A 16,987-nucleotide genomic window follows, 5' to 3' on the forward strand; every position below is an offset into this window, starting at 1 on the left:
TCAAGCTACTACATTTTCCAGGGGAACAACAACCATGAGGGCATCCCTGCTGTTGTGCTCTTGAGATGGATACCCAGAGCAATATATGGTGTACTGCCACAGTAATACTTATGGAGTTCTCTCCCCAGCCTCCACTGAAAAGTTTTTTTTTCAGTAAACCCAATCTGGCAAACTTGATAAACAAAATAAAATAAATAAATATAATAAAACCATCATGCAGCTATACTGTGACACCATTTCTTTTTGTACTCCATCACATCCCAGAATGTCAGTATGCAAAGAAATATTAGCTTGCACCACAGAGATAAATGTAGTCATTGCTTGTTTTTACCTCAAATGCACTTGGCAGTGACCATGGATCCTGTCTGCAAAAATACCAACAGTCCCCATTCTTTGCTCAAGAGGTGTTGTACTTTAATTTTAGTAACACCTCCTTACTGACTTTTGATGTTCCAGGGCTATAAATTTATATTAACCTGTACCACAAGCATTGCGCATACTACTAAATTCCCAGGGCTGGTGACTGACGTTGTCCAAATGTCTGACTTAATCTTGCCCTGGTTAACTAACTGAGGTGTTATTAAAATCAAAGGATTCAAATCACATGTAGAATGACAGTTTAGACAAGGCTAAGTAGAACTGCACTAAAGTGTAAATGGGTATACATCATGAAAACATTATATGAAAAGAAAAGAAGGCATAATCAACATTTTAACTAAAGTTTAAAACTAATAACATTGTGAAAATAAGGATTCACAATTGTTTTACATATTTAAAACATATAAATAATATTTTTTAATTGCTTGCCAGAGAAAACAATGTACTTGCAGTCTTTGGTAAAAAGTACTTTAGTTTTCTTCACATGCTTACTTTAGTTTGCGTTAAGACAGTTTAAGGCTAATATAACCTGTTGATTATCATGATGACAAAAATGAAAAGCACATTCATGACAACATTAACAAAATGCTACATAATAAATAATTATTCAGCTGCATGTTATGGCAAAATAATTTAACACTGGTAACAACATTCTCTACATTTAATGTAATTAGCAGCCATAAAATAAATTCTAGAATTATAGGATGCATATAAACCTTCTTAGGTCTCAATGTCCTCATATTCTTGTAAACTGCAAAAAAATAAATTACATTCTAAAATAAATAATTTATCTTTATAATTTTTTTCATTCTGCTAAGATATTATACATATTCTAGAGCTCAGATTAACAATCTCCTGTTTCAGTTGTGAGCCACCGCTCTGCATACAAGAAGGTGATTGCTTGAATTTACAAAATTCATGGAGACATTCTTTTATGACTGGCCAAATCTAGATGTGAACAAGGTACGAGTGCGGGGGGTGCCTGAACAGCTGCGACTCAAATTTGTTGTAGGCATCTTCATTATGAACTGAGAGGTTGAAGGCAGCAAAAACCTGAAATTTTTAATAAAGAGAAAAATAGTCATTTTAGGTAAAAGAGCTGTGTGCATACACTTAAGCAAATATTAATATGACCACTACTCCACAGTGATGCTATCCTTTGAATATTAATATGACCACTACTCCACAGTGATGCTATCCTTTGAATATTAATATGACCACTACTCCACAGTGATGCTATCCTTTGAATATTAATATGACCACTACTCCACAGTGATGCTATCCTTTGAATATTAATATGACCACTACTCCACAGTGATGCTATCCTTTGAATATTAATATGACCACTACTCCACAGTGATGCTATCCTTTGAATATTAATATGACCACTACTCCACAGTGATGCTATCCTTTGAATATTAATATGACCACTACTCCACAGTGATGCTATCCTTTGAATATTAATATGACCACTACTCCACAGTGATGCTATCCTTTGAATATTAATATGACCACTACTCCACAGTGATGCTATCCTTTGAATATTAATATGACCACTACTCCACAGTGATGCTATCCTTTGAATATTAATATGACCACTACTCCACAGTGATGCTATCCTTTGAATATTAATATGACCACTACTCCACAGTGATGCTATCCTTTGAATATTAATATGACCACTACTCCACAGTGATGCTATCCTTTGAATATTAATATGACCACTACTCCACAGTGATGCTATCCTTTGAATATTAATATGACCACTACTCCACAGTGATGCTATCCTTTGAATATTAATATGACCACTACTCCACAGTGATGCTATCCTTTGAATATTAATATGACCACTACTCCACAGTGATGCTATCCTTTGAATATTAATATGACCACTACTCCACAGTGATGCTATCCTTTGAATATTAATATGACCACTACTCCACAGTGATGCTATCCTTTGAATATTAATATGACCACTACTCCACAGTGATGCTATCCTTTGAATATTAATATGACCACTACTCCACAGTGATGCTATCCTTTGAATATTAATATGACCACTACTCCACAGTGATGCTATCCTTTGAATATTAATATGACCACTACTCCACAGTGATGCTATCCTTTGAATATTAATATGACCACTACTCCACAGTGATGCTATCCTTTGAATATTAATATGACCACTACTCCACAGTGATGCTATCCTTTGAATATTAATATGACCACTACTCCACAGTGATGCTATCCTTTGAATATTAATATGACCACTACTCCACAGTGATGCTATCCTTTGAATATTAATATGACCACTACTCCACAGTGATGCTATCCTTTGAATATTAATATGACCACTACTCCACAGTGATGCTATCCTTTGAATATTAATATGACCACTACTCCACAGTGATGCTATCCTTTGAATATTAATATGACCACTACTCCACAGTGATGCTATCCTTTGAATATTAATATGACCACTACTCCACAGTGATGCTATCCTTTGAATATTAATATGACCACTACTCCACAGTGATGCTATCCTTTGAATATTAATATGACCACTACTCCACAGTGATGCTATCCTTTGAATATTAATATGACCACTACTCCACAGTGATGCTATCCTTTGAATATTAATATGACCACTACTCCACAGTGATGCTATCCTTTGAATATTAATATGACCACTACTCCACAGTGATGCTATCCTTTGAATATTAATATGACCACTACTCCACAGTGATGCTATCCTTTGAATATTAATATGACCACTACTCCACAGTGATGCTATCCTTTGAATATTAATATGACCACTACTCCAAAGTGATGCTATCCTTTGAATATTAATATGACCACTACTCCACAGTGATGCTATCCTTTGAATATTAATATGACCACTACTCCACAGTGATGCTATCCTTTGAATATTAATATGACCACTACTCCACAGTGATGCTATCCTTTGAATATTAATATGACCACTACTCCACAGTGATGCTATCCTTTGAATATTAATATGACCACTACTCCACAGTGATGCTATCCTTTGAATATTAATATGACCACTACTCCACAGTGATGCTATCCTTTGCTTTAGTATGTGTCAGTGTGATCTGTACTCTGCAAAGTCCCTCTTATCTGCTAACACATTTTAGTGAAAGAATGATCATATGGAAATGTAAGACCTATGGCCTTATGTAGAATTTTAGGAACTGTACACCCAACTGCCAGACTTCCATACTGCAGCCCCTCTTCCTAAGTGTAGTCCTTCTTTACTGCCTGGACAGACCATACTTCTGGCCAGTGTATCCTTTCAGTATTGCTAAGCCTGACACTTTAGCAAAACCCATTTCACAAAATAAAGAGATAAACCATTATAAATATTTTAAGGTTTTTTTTTTTTGCCTTTTTTAGCTTAAACTACAGAATACTTCATCATACAAATTAAATAATTTCATGAAGTGCATACAGTGACATAATTAGCATATGCCTAGCTGCACTCTTGGCATCACTTAATCTTAGACTTTTAGGCATTCTTTTTACTTCTTATTGTGGGGAAACCTAAGTTATTTATAGAATTTAAGATTCTCTGGCCTCTGTCTGGACACTAGAACTGCAGGACTGGTGCATTTGACACTTCCTGGTGCTGGAAATGAACTCCTCACAAGCTCAAGCTACTTCCAACCCACAATCCTTACCTGATGTGAACCTTCTAGATTGAGTATGCCCACCTTACTGACTACTAGCCCTAGTTGCATAAATATGATACCTATTATCATTTAAATGATCCTACAGCTCTCTCAGGAAGGACAACTTTGAAATTTGGAGGGGTATGGTGGTGGTGGGGTTGTTGCAGTGTCCAGACACCAGAGAAATGTAAAGTTCTGGTAAGTACATTACTTATGTATTTCTCAGGTCCTGTCCTGACACTGGAACAGCAGGACAGAATCCCCAGCTAACACAGATGGCCTGTTCCAGTAAGTCCTTCAATATGGTTGTTCCAAAGTAAGACCTTGATCTGGAAGTATCGTCAGGTAAAGTTGGGCAAAGATATGCAAGCAGCTGCTGTGATATTCTGGAATGAAAGATTTCTGTGGAAGGTCAAAGACAGGGACTAAGTCCTGACAGAACATGCCTTTGGAGGAACAGGCAGCATCTTGCCTGCCTATTCCTAGCAGAACAAAGTACAGTGAGTAATCCATTTTGACAAAGTCATCTTGGAACTTTTGTGACCCAATTCAACCAATTAAAAACTGACAATAATTTTCATAACATTTCAGTATGACACAAGTAAAATCACAACTGCATCTGCAACATAGCAGGTACTTCCCTTTATTAGAGTACTTCAGAAAAAACATAGGCAAGTGAATGTTCTGGTTCAAATTTGTCTGTGATGTCACTATGGGTAGAAAAGACAGCTTGATTCTAAGAGAGATTTTTTTCCTAATGGAAAAGAATATAAGGAAATTGCGAAGACAAGGCCTGGAATGCAGAAACCAAAGTAATGGCTATAAAAAATACCATCTTCTAAGAGAGGAATTTAATACCTGCAGGCCTGGCAGGCTCAAAGGGGGGTTTCATCAAGGATTCTAATTTGAAATTCAAATAGTAAGATCTGGTGGTGGTCTAGTTAAGGGAGTCTTGAATGAAAGACACCTTTAAGGAAGGCTTTACATGACCAATGCACAGCTAATGAATGACTCAAAATACTTTCATAAACGCACAAGATGGCTGCCAAATGAACTTTGATGGAAGGAAAAGCTTGTCCCTTTTTTGCATAATTCAGTCAAAAATCCTAAAATCTCCTCTAATGGAGCAAATGGAGAAATATTTATCCTCTGGGCTCACAAAGAAAACTTTTTTCCATTTAACCTTATAAATTATCTGATGGAGTTATTCTGAGAGGACTTAAGGAAGTCTACCATGTAAGGGGGGACTGACAGCTAATGGTCATCATGGAAACTGAAGAAACCAAGAGGCTACACTGAAGGATTACATTTCGGGTGAGGCTAGACTGAAGGATTAAATGCTGGGTGAGGCATTCCAGATGAATGAGCCAGTAAAGAGTGGTTCTTTGGAAGAAACAGAGGTCTCCTTCTTAGGTGAGGCCACAACAAGGACAACTAAGGCTGATGAGGCTAGAACAGTACTATGAGAATGAGCTTGGCCTTATATTATTTGGGTTTCTGCAAGAGTCTTGGAATTAGTGGAACAGGTGGGAAACCATAAAGGAGATGGCTGGGGGGATAACCATAATTCTCATGTTGACTGTCCTTCAGAAGGAACTATGCTGAAAAAGAAGGGGGACTTGGTGTACAATAGTGAAGCAAAAGGACTGCAGCAAGACTGTCCCCATCTCTTGAATATACTGCTTGCCACTTTTGCATTGTGAGGCCATTTGTTGGAAAGCAGAATCTGTCTTTGCAATCACATTGGATGTCCTCAGTATGCGCATTGCTATTAGAAAGTGGTGTGAAGCCAATGCCCATTCCCACACTCTCAAGGCTTTGCTGCACAGAGGGTAGGAGCTGGTTCTCCCTTGTTTGCAGACGTACCATACTATACGTCATGTTGCCCAACAGTATGGAAACTGCACCCTGAGGGGAGTGAGTCCTAAATGCCTGCAATGCTAGGACAGCTGCCATCATATTGAGAACACTAAACTGCAAGGAAGCGTCTTCAGTAGTTCACAAATCCTGTACCATCTTGTTCATGAAGTGCCACCCCCACCCTCACTCAATGAAAGATATGTCTGCGGTCAGTGTTGCGTTAGGAATTGGCTTGGTAAAGGGAGATCCAGTTGTTAATTTCTGAGGATCAGTTCACAACTGCAGGCCCTCCTTGACTGCCTTCAACAATGTGATTAAATGATGCACTGACTGACAAGCTTGATCCCACTGGATCAGAAGTGTTCAGTGTAGAATTTTCATTTTGAGTCTGGCATGAAGAACAATTTGAATAGAACTGTCCATTAAACCCACACGTTTAGAGCATTCGCTGCTGATGGCATGTCCTGGGGAGCAGTACTAAAACTTCATCTACCATGTCTGAGGCTCTTTCTTAAGGTACACTTGCCAAATGACTCTCTGTGTTGATATGACAGCCTATGAACACCAGCTCATGAGATAGCTGCAGACTGGAACTGGCCATGTTGCTGGTGATTACCAATGACAGGTAAATTTGGAGCAAATTTTTTCTTGCACTGATCAAGTGCTCTAATGTGCAGGCTGCCAACAGCCAAATGTCCAAATAGAGAAAAATCCATATTCCCAAGAGTCATGTGTGAGCCACAGCTAGTGTCATACATTTGTTGAGCACCCACAGGGCTGTGGTGAGACCAAATGGAAGGGCATGAAGTTGAAAATGACTGGTTTCAAATTGGAAGCAAAGGTACCTTCTGGATTCCAGGTCTATTTTTATGTAAAGATAAGCACAATGGAGGTTCACAGAGCACATCCACTCCTCCTCCTCCTCCTGCAGCATGGGAGGACTGACTGCATAGTGACCATCCAGAAATACTCCTTCATTATATGTTTGCTGAGCTGACTCAGCTGCAATATCAGCTTGAGGTCTAGGCTGGCTCCTTGGGGTCAGGCCTGGAGCATAAACACAATGTGCCCTTTTAATTAACAACTCCCACAGTGGAACATCAGTCCAGTTGCTTATTTGCACTATCATAAAATTAATACAGTCTATTCCTTTCAGTTTCCCTGATACAGCAGAAAATCCCAGGTTTTCCCTATGCGCACTTTCTAATTCTATTATTTTCTGTAACATCTCTTCTTGAGCTGTCAGCTACCTAAATCCTGGGAGGACTCCAAGGAAAGATATTACAGAGTACGCAGATTCAAAGGCTGCTCTTCCCCTGGAGACCAGATCCAATTTGTAATAAGCAATAAAGGTATGAGGATTAGCCCAAGGTGCAGCTGCACAAATATCATCCAAGGAAGTTCTGGACAAAAAAGCTGATGAGGGTGCCATAGACCTGGTGGAGTGGGCTTTGGGTGGTTTTCGTAAAGGTAAGCCCACTTTTTGATAAACAAATGTAATACAATCAGTAAATCATTTGGCCAGAGTAACTTTAGATACTGGTTTGCCGAGTTTTGAACCAGAAAAGGAAACAAACAATTAGTCAGATTTTCTTAGATCATTAGTTATATGAGGGCAGAAATGTAACTGTGCACATCTAACAAATGTAATAAATACTTGCATTTGTTTGAAAGATTCGGAAAGAACACTGGAAGATTAATGGCCTGATTGATATTAGACTCAGAAATCACCTTTGGTAAAAAGTATGGAATAGCCTGTAGAGCAACCCTATCCCTGTAAAAAAACTAAATAAGGAGGTTTAGAGGACAATGCTTGAAGTTCAGACACTCCTCTGGCACATGTAATAGCAACTAAGAAAATAGTTTCCCAGGTCAAAAATTTTACATCAGACTTAGATGAAGATTCAAAGGGAGCCTGAGTCAAGGCTGAAGTATGAAGTTTAAATCCCAAGGAGGGGTACGATATTTTAATGGGGTCTAAGTAAAAAGGTTCCTCTTAGAAAGGCTTTACAAAGTTTAGAGGAAGCTAAAATAGGATTATTTACTCCCAGATGAAAATTGGAAATGGCTGCTAACTGTACTCTAATGGCTAAGGAACTAGCATCTTCACTGAAAATTGTGGCTGAAAAGTCAAGGACATTTGAAATCATTGCTGAAAATGGATCTAAGTTTTTACTTAGGGCCTAAAGAACAAACCTTTTCCATTTACTCTTGTAAATCTTTCTGGTAGAAGTTTTATGGGAAGATAAGAAAATGTGATGGGCAGGGGAGGACAGTCTGGGTTGTCTAGCAATCAATGGAACTGGAGAAACCATGTGGTCAGCTTGAGGCCTGTTAAATCTGGGTGAGTCATGCCTGTCAGATGAGACAGGAGGTCTGGAGTTTAATCCAGACTCCATGGTGGATGTAGATGATGACCCCACAGAAACAGAAACCAAATCTGACAAGCTCAGTATAAGGCAATGAGGATAACTGTGCTCATCAGTCAAAATGCTTTCTATAAAAACTTGGGAATGAGGGGTAATTGGGGACAAACGTAAATGAGACCAGGGAGGCCAAGCATGCAGTAGAGCATCTCTCGGTGACTCCCCCAGTGGGGGGATCAGGGCAAAGAAACTGCTGCATTTGTTGTTGATTGGAGAGGCAAATAGATCGCAGCATGGTTGGCCCCATTGATGGAATACTCTCTGCACCATGTTGACATTGAGAGACCACTTGTGAGGTATCAAAATGGACCTGCTTAACTTATCTGCAATCACACTGGATTTCCATGGGATGTGCGTTCCTGTCAGAAAGTAACTGGGAAAGATTGCCCATTGCCATGCTCTCATAACTTCTCATCAAAGAGGGTAAGATCTGGTCCTCTCCTGTTTGTTGATGTACCAAACTACTGTCATACTGTCCATTTGGATGGCAATAGTCTCAACTGGAAGTGTGTCTTGAAAGGCCTACAACACTAGGATGACAGCTCTTATCTCCAGGACATTGATATGCATCTTGGCCTTTTTTGGAGACCATGTGCTTTGGACTGCCCTTCCCAAGAAATACCCCCACCCAATCTGAGAGGCACCCATGTTCACTGTGGCCTTGGGTTGAGGGAGAACAAAAAGATGACCTTTGTGGAGTTGACTGGAGTGAATCCACCATAGAAGGTAATTCTTCCACACTTGAGTGACTTTGACTGGCATGGACAATGGGTGTTGCATAATACACCATTGAGTTGCGTGTGTCCATTGAAGGATTCTCATATGGAACCTGGCAAGAGGTACAAGGGTGATTGCTGCTGCCATGGATCCCAAGGCTTGAAGTATCAGTTGTGCTGGAAGGAAAGAGTTTTGAATTATCTTCTTGACCTTGAATTGAATGATGTCTATTCGAGGTTGAGGAATAGAAGTTATTTGAGTGACTGTATTCTGATTTGCACCAAATGAATTCCAAACTCTGAGTTGGTATAAGATGAGCTTTGTTGTAACTGACTGATATTCCAAGATGTGAGCACAGCTGGAGTAAGTAGTCCCTTGCTTGAATCCGTTTATGCCTGGTTGGAGCAGTCAGGAGCCAGTCGTCTAGATAAGGAAATACTTGGAAGCCCAGCAGTCACAGGTAAGCTGCTACAACTGCCATGCATTTGGTGAACACCCTGGGTGCTATGGTGAGACCGAAGTGCAGTGCTCTGAACTGGTAATAATGGGCGCCCAGCCAGAAGTGTAGGTGTGTTCTGGAGCTTCTGTTAATTTTGATGTGATAGTACACATCCTCAAGATCGACTGAGCACATCCAGTCATCCTTGTGCAGAAATGGCAGAATGGACTGGACCATTACCATCCGGAACTTTGTATACTGAACAGACTGATTTAGTCTGTTGGCATCCAAAATTGGTCTCAAGTCCCCTATCTTTTTTGGCAGCAAAAAGAATCCTGAATAAGTTCTGAATCTTCTCTTGTCTGGAGGTACCTCTTGGGTGACACTTTTTTTTCCTAGCAGCTTTTTTTTCTCTAAAGAAGCTGATTCCCTTGACTGGGTGGAACATTGTGGATCTTATTTGGCACTGATGAAGGGGATTGGCAAAATGACATAATATAACCTCTGGATATTATTTTCGGCATTGATAAATCTTTTGTGATATCCAGCCTGATACAGGGTTAGATGACCCCAACTGCCTCCAGAGACAGATCCTCCTTTCAGGAGCACTGACAGGATCTGTCTGAGAAAGAATCTCAAGATCCCTTATTATGCGGACCACCTCTGAAATGGGGATAGCGTCTTCCATTTGAGTTCCCTCTTTGCCTCTGGGCAACTATCTCCAGCTTATTCCTGAAAGGGACCCTGGGATTTCTTGAACTACATCTTTCTACCACCTCGCTGGTTCATAGAAAATTTCATTTGAGCAGCAGAAATACATATGCCCACAGCAAAATGGGTGTTCCCTTCTTGCTTACACCTGGAGAGTGTGTCTTTTACCTTGGAACCACACAGCAAGGTTCTGTCAAAAGGTAGATTGATGAAAGAAGATTCCAATGGTTCTGCAAAATCACACAAGTGCATCCAGGCATGTCTACTAATGGACATGTCTGAACAAGCTGCCTGTGAGGTACCTTCCACAGCATGAGAGATTAACCTCATGGATGAATTAGTTACTGATTGAAGGGTAGCAAGCTGCGAGGAAATGGTATTACCTTCCTTGGAGGACATGGACCCCAAAAGAGATTTGGTATGCTCCTTGATCAAACTTCTCTGAAGTCTGGTAAAACTGCCAAACAATTCAGTGACCTTAACACGAAGGTCACTGATGCAAAGACACACTTCCCAAACCTCTCCATTGCCCTAAACACCCTTTTAGGTGGGTGGACAGAGGAACTCTGTTCTGCTAGTTCCATTCTCATGGCTGCTGCAACAACCACGGCATCAACTGGTATTCCTTTACTCCACTCTGGATGATCTTTTGGAGGTGCTAGGATTCTTTCTGGTCTCTTGAAACAAGCTCAACAGTGTCTGGTTCCTTCCATGTCCGCTGAGAGAGCAAGTGTACAAGCTTATCGGTGGGGGGAGTCACACAGGAGGTAGGTGGGCCGGACCTGAAAGCCTCCAGAAACACTGATTCCTCTTGGGAAGGGTTATTGGAAGACCCACCACCACTTTGCTTAAGGAGTTTTAAGATGTCTTCAAAGGAGACATCATCTGGTGGAAATCTGGGGGAAACCTTCCTCCTGACCAGAATCAGTATCTTCAATGACAGACTCTTGTGGGAAGACAAACTGCCTCCTATTGCATGTTCACTTGCAAGGGACCTCCTTGGTGGGATGCTACAGGGAGGTATCAGAAAAAATAATAATACAATGATCGGACTGGCTGTCCCAGTAAAAGGGATGAACAAGGTTCAGGATGCAGAACAGAATGAGACAAGGAAGCCTGATCCAAAGAAGACAAGGTCATCTGTCCCCTAGGCATAGAGAAAACTGTCTCCACTACCTTGAAAGTGGAGCACCTAGGGGAAGTAGAAACTAATGGATCCCACAATGGAGCCTCTCAGATCGTTGGCTCTTGATATCCCAAAAGTACTCTACCCAAGGAGAGAGTCGGAACCAACTATCTAACACCAAGATTCTGAGGGGAAGAGATGGCTCCAACAGCTTCAGTGTCATCTCCATATCCCTAGAGCTGGCACCAGCACTTCGGCTATGAGAATCCTCTGGCTCTGAGGTACTCGGTGCCAGTAGACTCAGAGAAACCATCACAGTCGAAGAAGCAATGATTTTCAGAACTGAGGAATATATTACCATGGGTTCTGGCTCCAATGGCTCCAAAACCGAAGGATGGACTGGAGAAGGAGGAAGTAATGGTGGTCTGGTTGGATGAAGGCTCTCAATTCCAGATAGGGTTGGATCCGAAAGAAATCCCCTGTGAATCTGTGTCCTAAGGAACTTCCTCATCATCCTACCCACATCTATCCTGGATAGGCTCCTGCAAGAACAGAGGGAAGAAGCCATTCACAAGGCACTAGAATGTCCTCTGGGTGACTGTTCAAGAAACGGAGATGACAACCTAGAAGAGATACACTCCAAAGTCAGAGATGGGGAGTTGATCCGAGGAGATTCTTCCATCTGAAGCTTCAGATCAGAAGGGGTCCGATCTAACTTTTTCAAAAGTTTTGCAGGTGACTCCAACGAAGGAGATGAAGTCACAGTCGAGGTGGAAAGATAATCAGAGATGTTTCACGAGTCTCCTTATCCTTAGAAAGAGCATTGCACTTTTTTCTGTTTTTTTAAGGGTTTGATCCCCAGCAACCAAAGAAGAGGATTTGGAAGGAAGAAGGCCTCTCAAAATGAGCTTTTTCTTCCTGTCAATTAAAGCCCTGGAGTTAAAGCTGGCACAAATGTCACACTCTACCTCTAGATGCTTCAGACCCAAACAGGTATATATTCCTTGTGGGCATCAGAGTTTGGAATCTTGTGCCCACAGGAACATATTTTTTTAAACCAGGAAGGTATATAGAGTACAGAAAAAGGAAAACAATTATAATTAGGTTAATTAAGAAAACTAAGCTCACAAGACAAATCAACTAAGACAAAGCCTAATGCTCGAGAGCTTTTAATCCACACATGTTTGCAATGGCAGCAAACAAGATCTGAGGTATGTTAGATTGGTGGGACACTATGGATAAAGGGAGGAGCTCAGGAGTTCAAGAATCCTACAACCTGGAAGAAGTGTCCGAATCGGATCTGAGGGTAGGATCTGAACCCATCAGTTAAAGAATGAATGAAAATGGACAACATAAGATGAAACCATTAAACCATTATGCCAGTGTTTATTTAAAAAAAAGAGATGAAAGGTTCCCTAAAATTAGAAATGAGAGAAAAAAGGCTCCCTTAGGTTTCCTGCTATTTTGTGCACCCTGAACAGCTACAAATTATTTACTTGCTAGATAACAGCTGCTTCTTTTAAACTTCTTATATTCAGTCTGACTACTCAAGCAATTCTCTGTCAGGCATCTTTGTCCACTGTCAGTTAAAATATTTGTTTTCTTTTCTTCCAAAGAGGAAGCACCACAGCAATTCTCTTTCTCTTTTGCCTGCTTAGCTGCCTTAGACTTAGAGCATGGCATCTTCTATTTCTGCTAATGACACCGCAGACACTGAAAATTCAAAACTAGTGTTAAATGGTAAATGAGCTACTGAAATGCATGCCTTCTGAACAATGTTCAGCTAGGAACACAATGCTGACCACTTTAGCCAGGCGTTTCCATTTTGAGCTGCAAAGATGCCTTACTATTTTACTGGTGAGTTTTTTAGCGACCAAAGATGCTTCTCATGTAAAAGCAGTACATTTGAGAAGCTCTTCTTAAATGTCTAATGTATAAGGTTCAGTGGCCCACTTCTAAAAGGAAACAGTTAACAAATTTGCACCAATATGGTCCTCTGGCTGTCTACTCTGACTTGGGTACTTTAATGTGTCATGTGTCTCTAAGCACAACTTATCTGTATAGTCACTTCTGTTGTTTCCATAAATATTTGTCAGATTCATTAACAAAAATATATACTCTGTGTCTACATTAAGATTACATGGTAGTACCTTACCTTGTATCATCCCATTCGGGGCTTACACCGGTAAGAGAGCCTCTAGAGTCTGCTGCAAATTTATAAACCACTAATAGACAGTCTTTACAAAGTTGTACCAGTCGCTGGCAGCACTGAAGTTCCTGAGGAGTAATCACATCTGCACTTTTATTGAATAAGCTTTCCCATGATGTCCTGTTAACAAATAAATAGACATGACAATCCTGTGACAGCAAGAATAGTCTAAAAGCATTGCTGTGATACAAGATAAAATTTAAGTCACAACACTCTAACAATTATAAATTACTAGACAGATGTATTTGCATGTATTCATAAGCATAGTCCAAAACTGTGTAGGGCCGATATGCAGTAAAACCACGTTACAACTTTGTGCAAGCAATAAAAATGCTCAAACACTTTGGACTATCACAAGGCACCAAGCACCTTGTTGGAATCCAGGTACAGAAATGGAGTGAGATGAGGATACAGAGCATGGTACACAATTCATTAGCATAAGAGTCATGGATTATAGTGTAGAGTTCCTGACTGGATTTACAACTGCAGTTCACTAGATGTCAGTAAAACATGAAAACTGCACCAAATAACCGCTGCTTCAATAAGCTCAGAAGACCATGGAAAAGCAACATCGTGCATCAAAACATTCACGGTTACGCTTACATACCAAAAAACATGTACACAAGCCTTGAAGCAGCTGAAAGAAGGCACAATAACTTAAGGAGACAACCAGGATATAACAGCCAGCTTCCAAAGCTTCAAGGGTAGTTTCCATGTGCCTAAACCATTATTAAGCTCAAGCTGAGCTGAAGAAAAAGAGAAGTCTGGGCACCAAGCTTTCATACCAACTGAGAAAGTTAGACTAAAGAACTGAAAAGGTCAATGCTAGGAAACTAAAGTTAGAGGACCTCAAAGTGCTTTTTTCGACATCCCAATACAGTGAAGATCAGAATATTTGCACTTTCCTCACTGTAGTGTGATCTCGGAGTTGGAATATATATATTTATCAGGGGGTTGGGGGGGCTTTCACTCTTTAGAGAGTTTGCTATTTCAAACATTCCATGTTCTAATATAGACCCAAATAAGGGGCTGGAGAGAAGGAGAGGTTACTGCTTTTTACATGCACAACCGTATTATGTTCATCTCAATGATCACTGCTACAGTAGCCTTAGCTCTCTGGGTAGATTACTATAGTTTAGACTGACTGGGAGAAGGAAGGATGAGGGTCTATGAGTGCATTTAAAATGGTCCCAGCAAAGCTTATCCTACACATGGAAGAGGAATCCAGTTTGCAGAGATTTGTAAAGGTATGCACAATGGACCAAGCAACAAATCTGAAATACTTCTGGAATTCAGCCCTTTCCAAAAAGAAGACAAAGTCAAAGCCTTGGCAGAATGAGCCTTGACCCTACCTGCAACTGCTTTGTTGTAGTGGGTATAACAAAAGGTAACAGCATGAGACAACCATTTGAAAAAGTCTGCTTTTGCACAGGTTATCCTTTATTTTTTACCTACACAGAAAATGAACAACTGATCAGAGTTCCTAAAAGATCTTGTTGTGACAAAATAGTACCTGAGCTGTCTGTGGACATGCAAGGTATGGGTTATCCTTTCTCCTTCATTTTTAGGCTCTGGAAAGAAGACGCGGGGGGGATTCAGTATTCCTCTGTGTAGGATGAACAAAGTCCTACTCGGAGACTACCGTCTAAGAGTTAGACGTCAGCGCGTCATGCATATGCTTGAGGGTGCACTGACTCAACTCCCAGGCTAACACGGAGCATGTAGGAGTGCAGGGGGTGTGTCAGACTGCCGAGCAGTCCAAATATCCACGCCCCTGCAAGTGCCTAACTCCAGAAATGTCAGCAGATATGAGCAAGTCCGCTCAAATGTGTATACCCCCAACACTAGACTCCCCCACATTCAAAACCCCTGTACAAATGAAATAAAAGTTAAAACAATTTTTTTTATTATTCCCGAAATAGCTGCCCATATTTGCGCGTGTGTGCGCAGGTGTGCCCATTGCTTAGCTACAGTAAGCAGTTTAGACATCGAAGAGGATAATAAACTACTAATATGCAAATTAAGCCAAATTGCAATAGTGTAGTGGTAAAGCCTTTGCACAAAGAGAAGGCATTCCCGGTTCGAGTCCCACCACTCCCCTTTCCATTTTCATTAGGAAATCTGTGGATACAAATAATTCCTGACATTTACCTTTTAAATTCTATTAAAATGCATTTAAATGGCCTATGTAGTAGTATACAATATTTTAAATATATATAAGATTGTGAAACGGTCATGCATTCTAATGAATGCATAAGTAACCTGTGTTAAGCAATGTGAAGCACTGCTAAGCAACATTTACCAGTATTAAGCACATTTAGGAATAATTGCCCATAGCTAAGCAATGCTTTAACTAGCACAATATAATTGCCCATAGCTAAGCACTGCTTTAACTTGCACAATGGCTTTGTGCGTAGCTGTGCATCGCGCCAACTAGCGCATACAAAACATGTTTGCGTGGAGCTGCGCACCGTGCCAACTAGCGCAACGTTGGGCAACGTCAGGCAACGTTGGGCAAAGTAGAGCAAAGTCAGCTAAACATAGCCACACCTGCTAGCCAGTCAGGCCAGTAGTAAAATAAAAAGCAATGACAGGCTTCGAACCCGGGATACTGTGCATCATAATCAAAGTACAGAACCACTAAGCCATGACAGCTTTTGCTGTTCATGCACTGTCAACATACATATACATATTAATGAAAGTTTACTCAGTGCTAAGCAGGTTTGCACTGAGCTGAGAATTTTCAAAACTGGCCAATCACAAATAAGTGCAGGAAATTAGCCATATTTAAGCTCCATAGGCAAGAATAATCACCATTACTGGTTGTAGCTCCCATCTGCAGACAGAATGGCCGGTGCTGGAGAGGGCTCTCATTTTCGAGTGCAACGGTGGGCCATTGAGGAGGCAAAACTGATGGTTTGGCTCCTTGTCCATCATCAAGATACAAGACTCCTGCAGGCCCAGTTCCAAGGCACAGAATACAAAGTGAAGGCATGGAACCGTCTATCACATGATCTCAGCAGTGCCACAGGCGTCCCTCGGACTGGTGAGCAGGTCAGACACCACCATGCAGACCTGAAGAGATGGAAGCAGGACCAACTGAACCAGTGGATACAGAAGGCCCGTGGAAATGACAATGCCCCACTACTGAGTAGGTATCCATGGAATGGAGTATGTAAGAATAGCTATTGTAGTCTATATAATGGACAGGTATGTCTCAATATCCCTTCATTTACTTCACAGCTGCAGGTGTCCATGCTGTGAATCAGCAAGCCTATGCAGATAGGCTGCTAAGGCTGCACCACCAGGCAGGTTAGTAATTATTCTGCATGTATTGTTATATAAAATAAGTGAGAGAGCCTGAAAAAAGTGTTGTAGCCCAATAATAAAGGCATAAAATGCCCTGAATAATTTCTCTGCATGTACTGT

The 16,987-nt window shown here is 40.7% G+C and overlaps 1 protein-coding gene across 4 annotated transcripts in view; it reads right to left on the reverse strand.

Moving 5' to 3' along the window:
* Window positions 1–762: 762 nt before the first annotated feature.
* Window positions 763–16,987, reverse strand: part of TTLL7 (tubulin tyrosine ligase like 7) — a 1,782,535-nt gene continuing 1,766,310 nt past the window's right edge. For all 4 annotated transcript variants that reach the window (XM_044073411.1, XM_044073409.1, XM_044073408.1 and 1 more), the window contains exons 20-21: window positions 13,505–13,678; window positions 763–1,431 (exon numbers count right to left, since the gene is read on the reverse strand). In XM_044073411.1, coding sequence (XP_043929346.1) covers window positions 1,311–1,431; window positions 13,505–13,678 — 295 coding nt within the window. In that variant the 3' untranslated portion in view covers window positions 763–1,310. The remainder of the gene's footprint in view (window positions 1,432–13,504; window positions 13,679–16,987) is intronic.

This window comes from Protopterus annectens, chromosome 5.part1, assembly GCF_019279795.1.
Source record: "Protopterus annectens isolate FY-2018-M chromosome 5.part1, PAN1.0, whole genome shotgun sequence".
Lineage (NCBI taxonomy): Eukaryota > Metazoa > Chordata > Ceratodontiformes > Protopteridae > Protopterus > Protopterus annectens.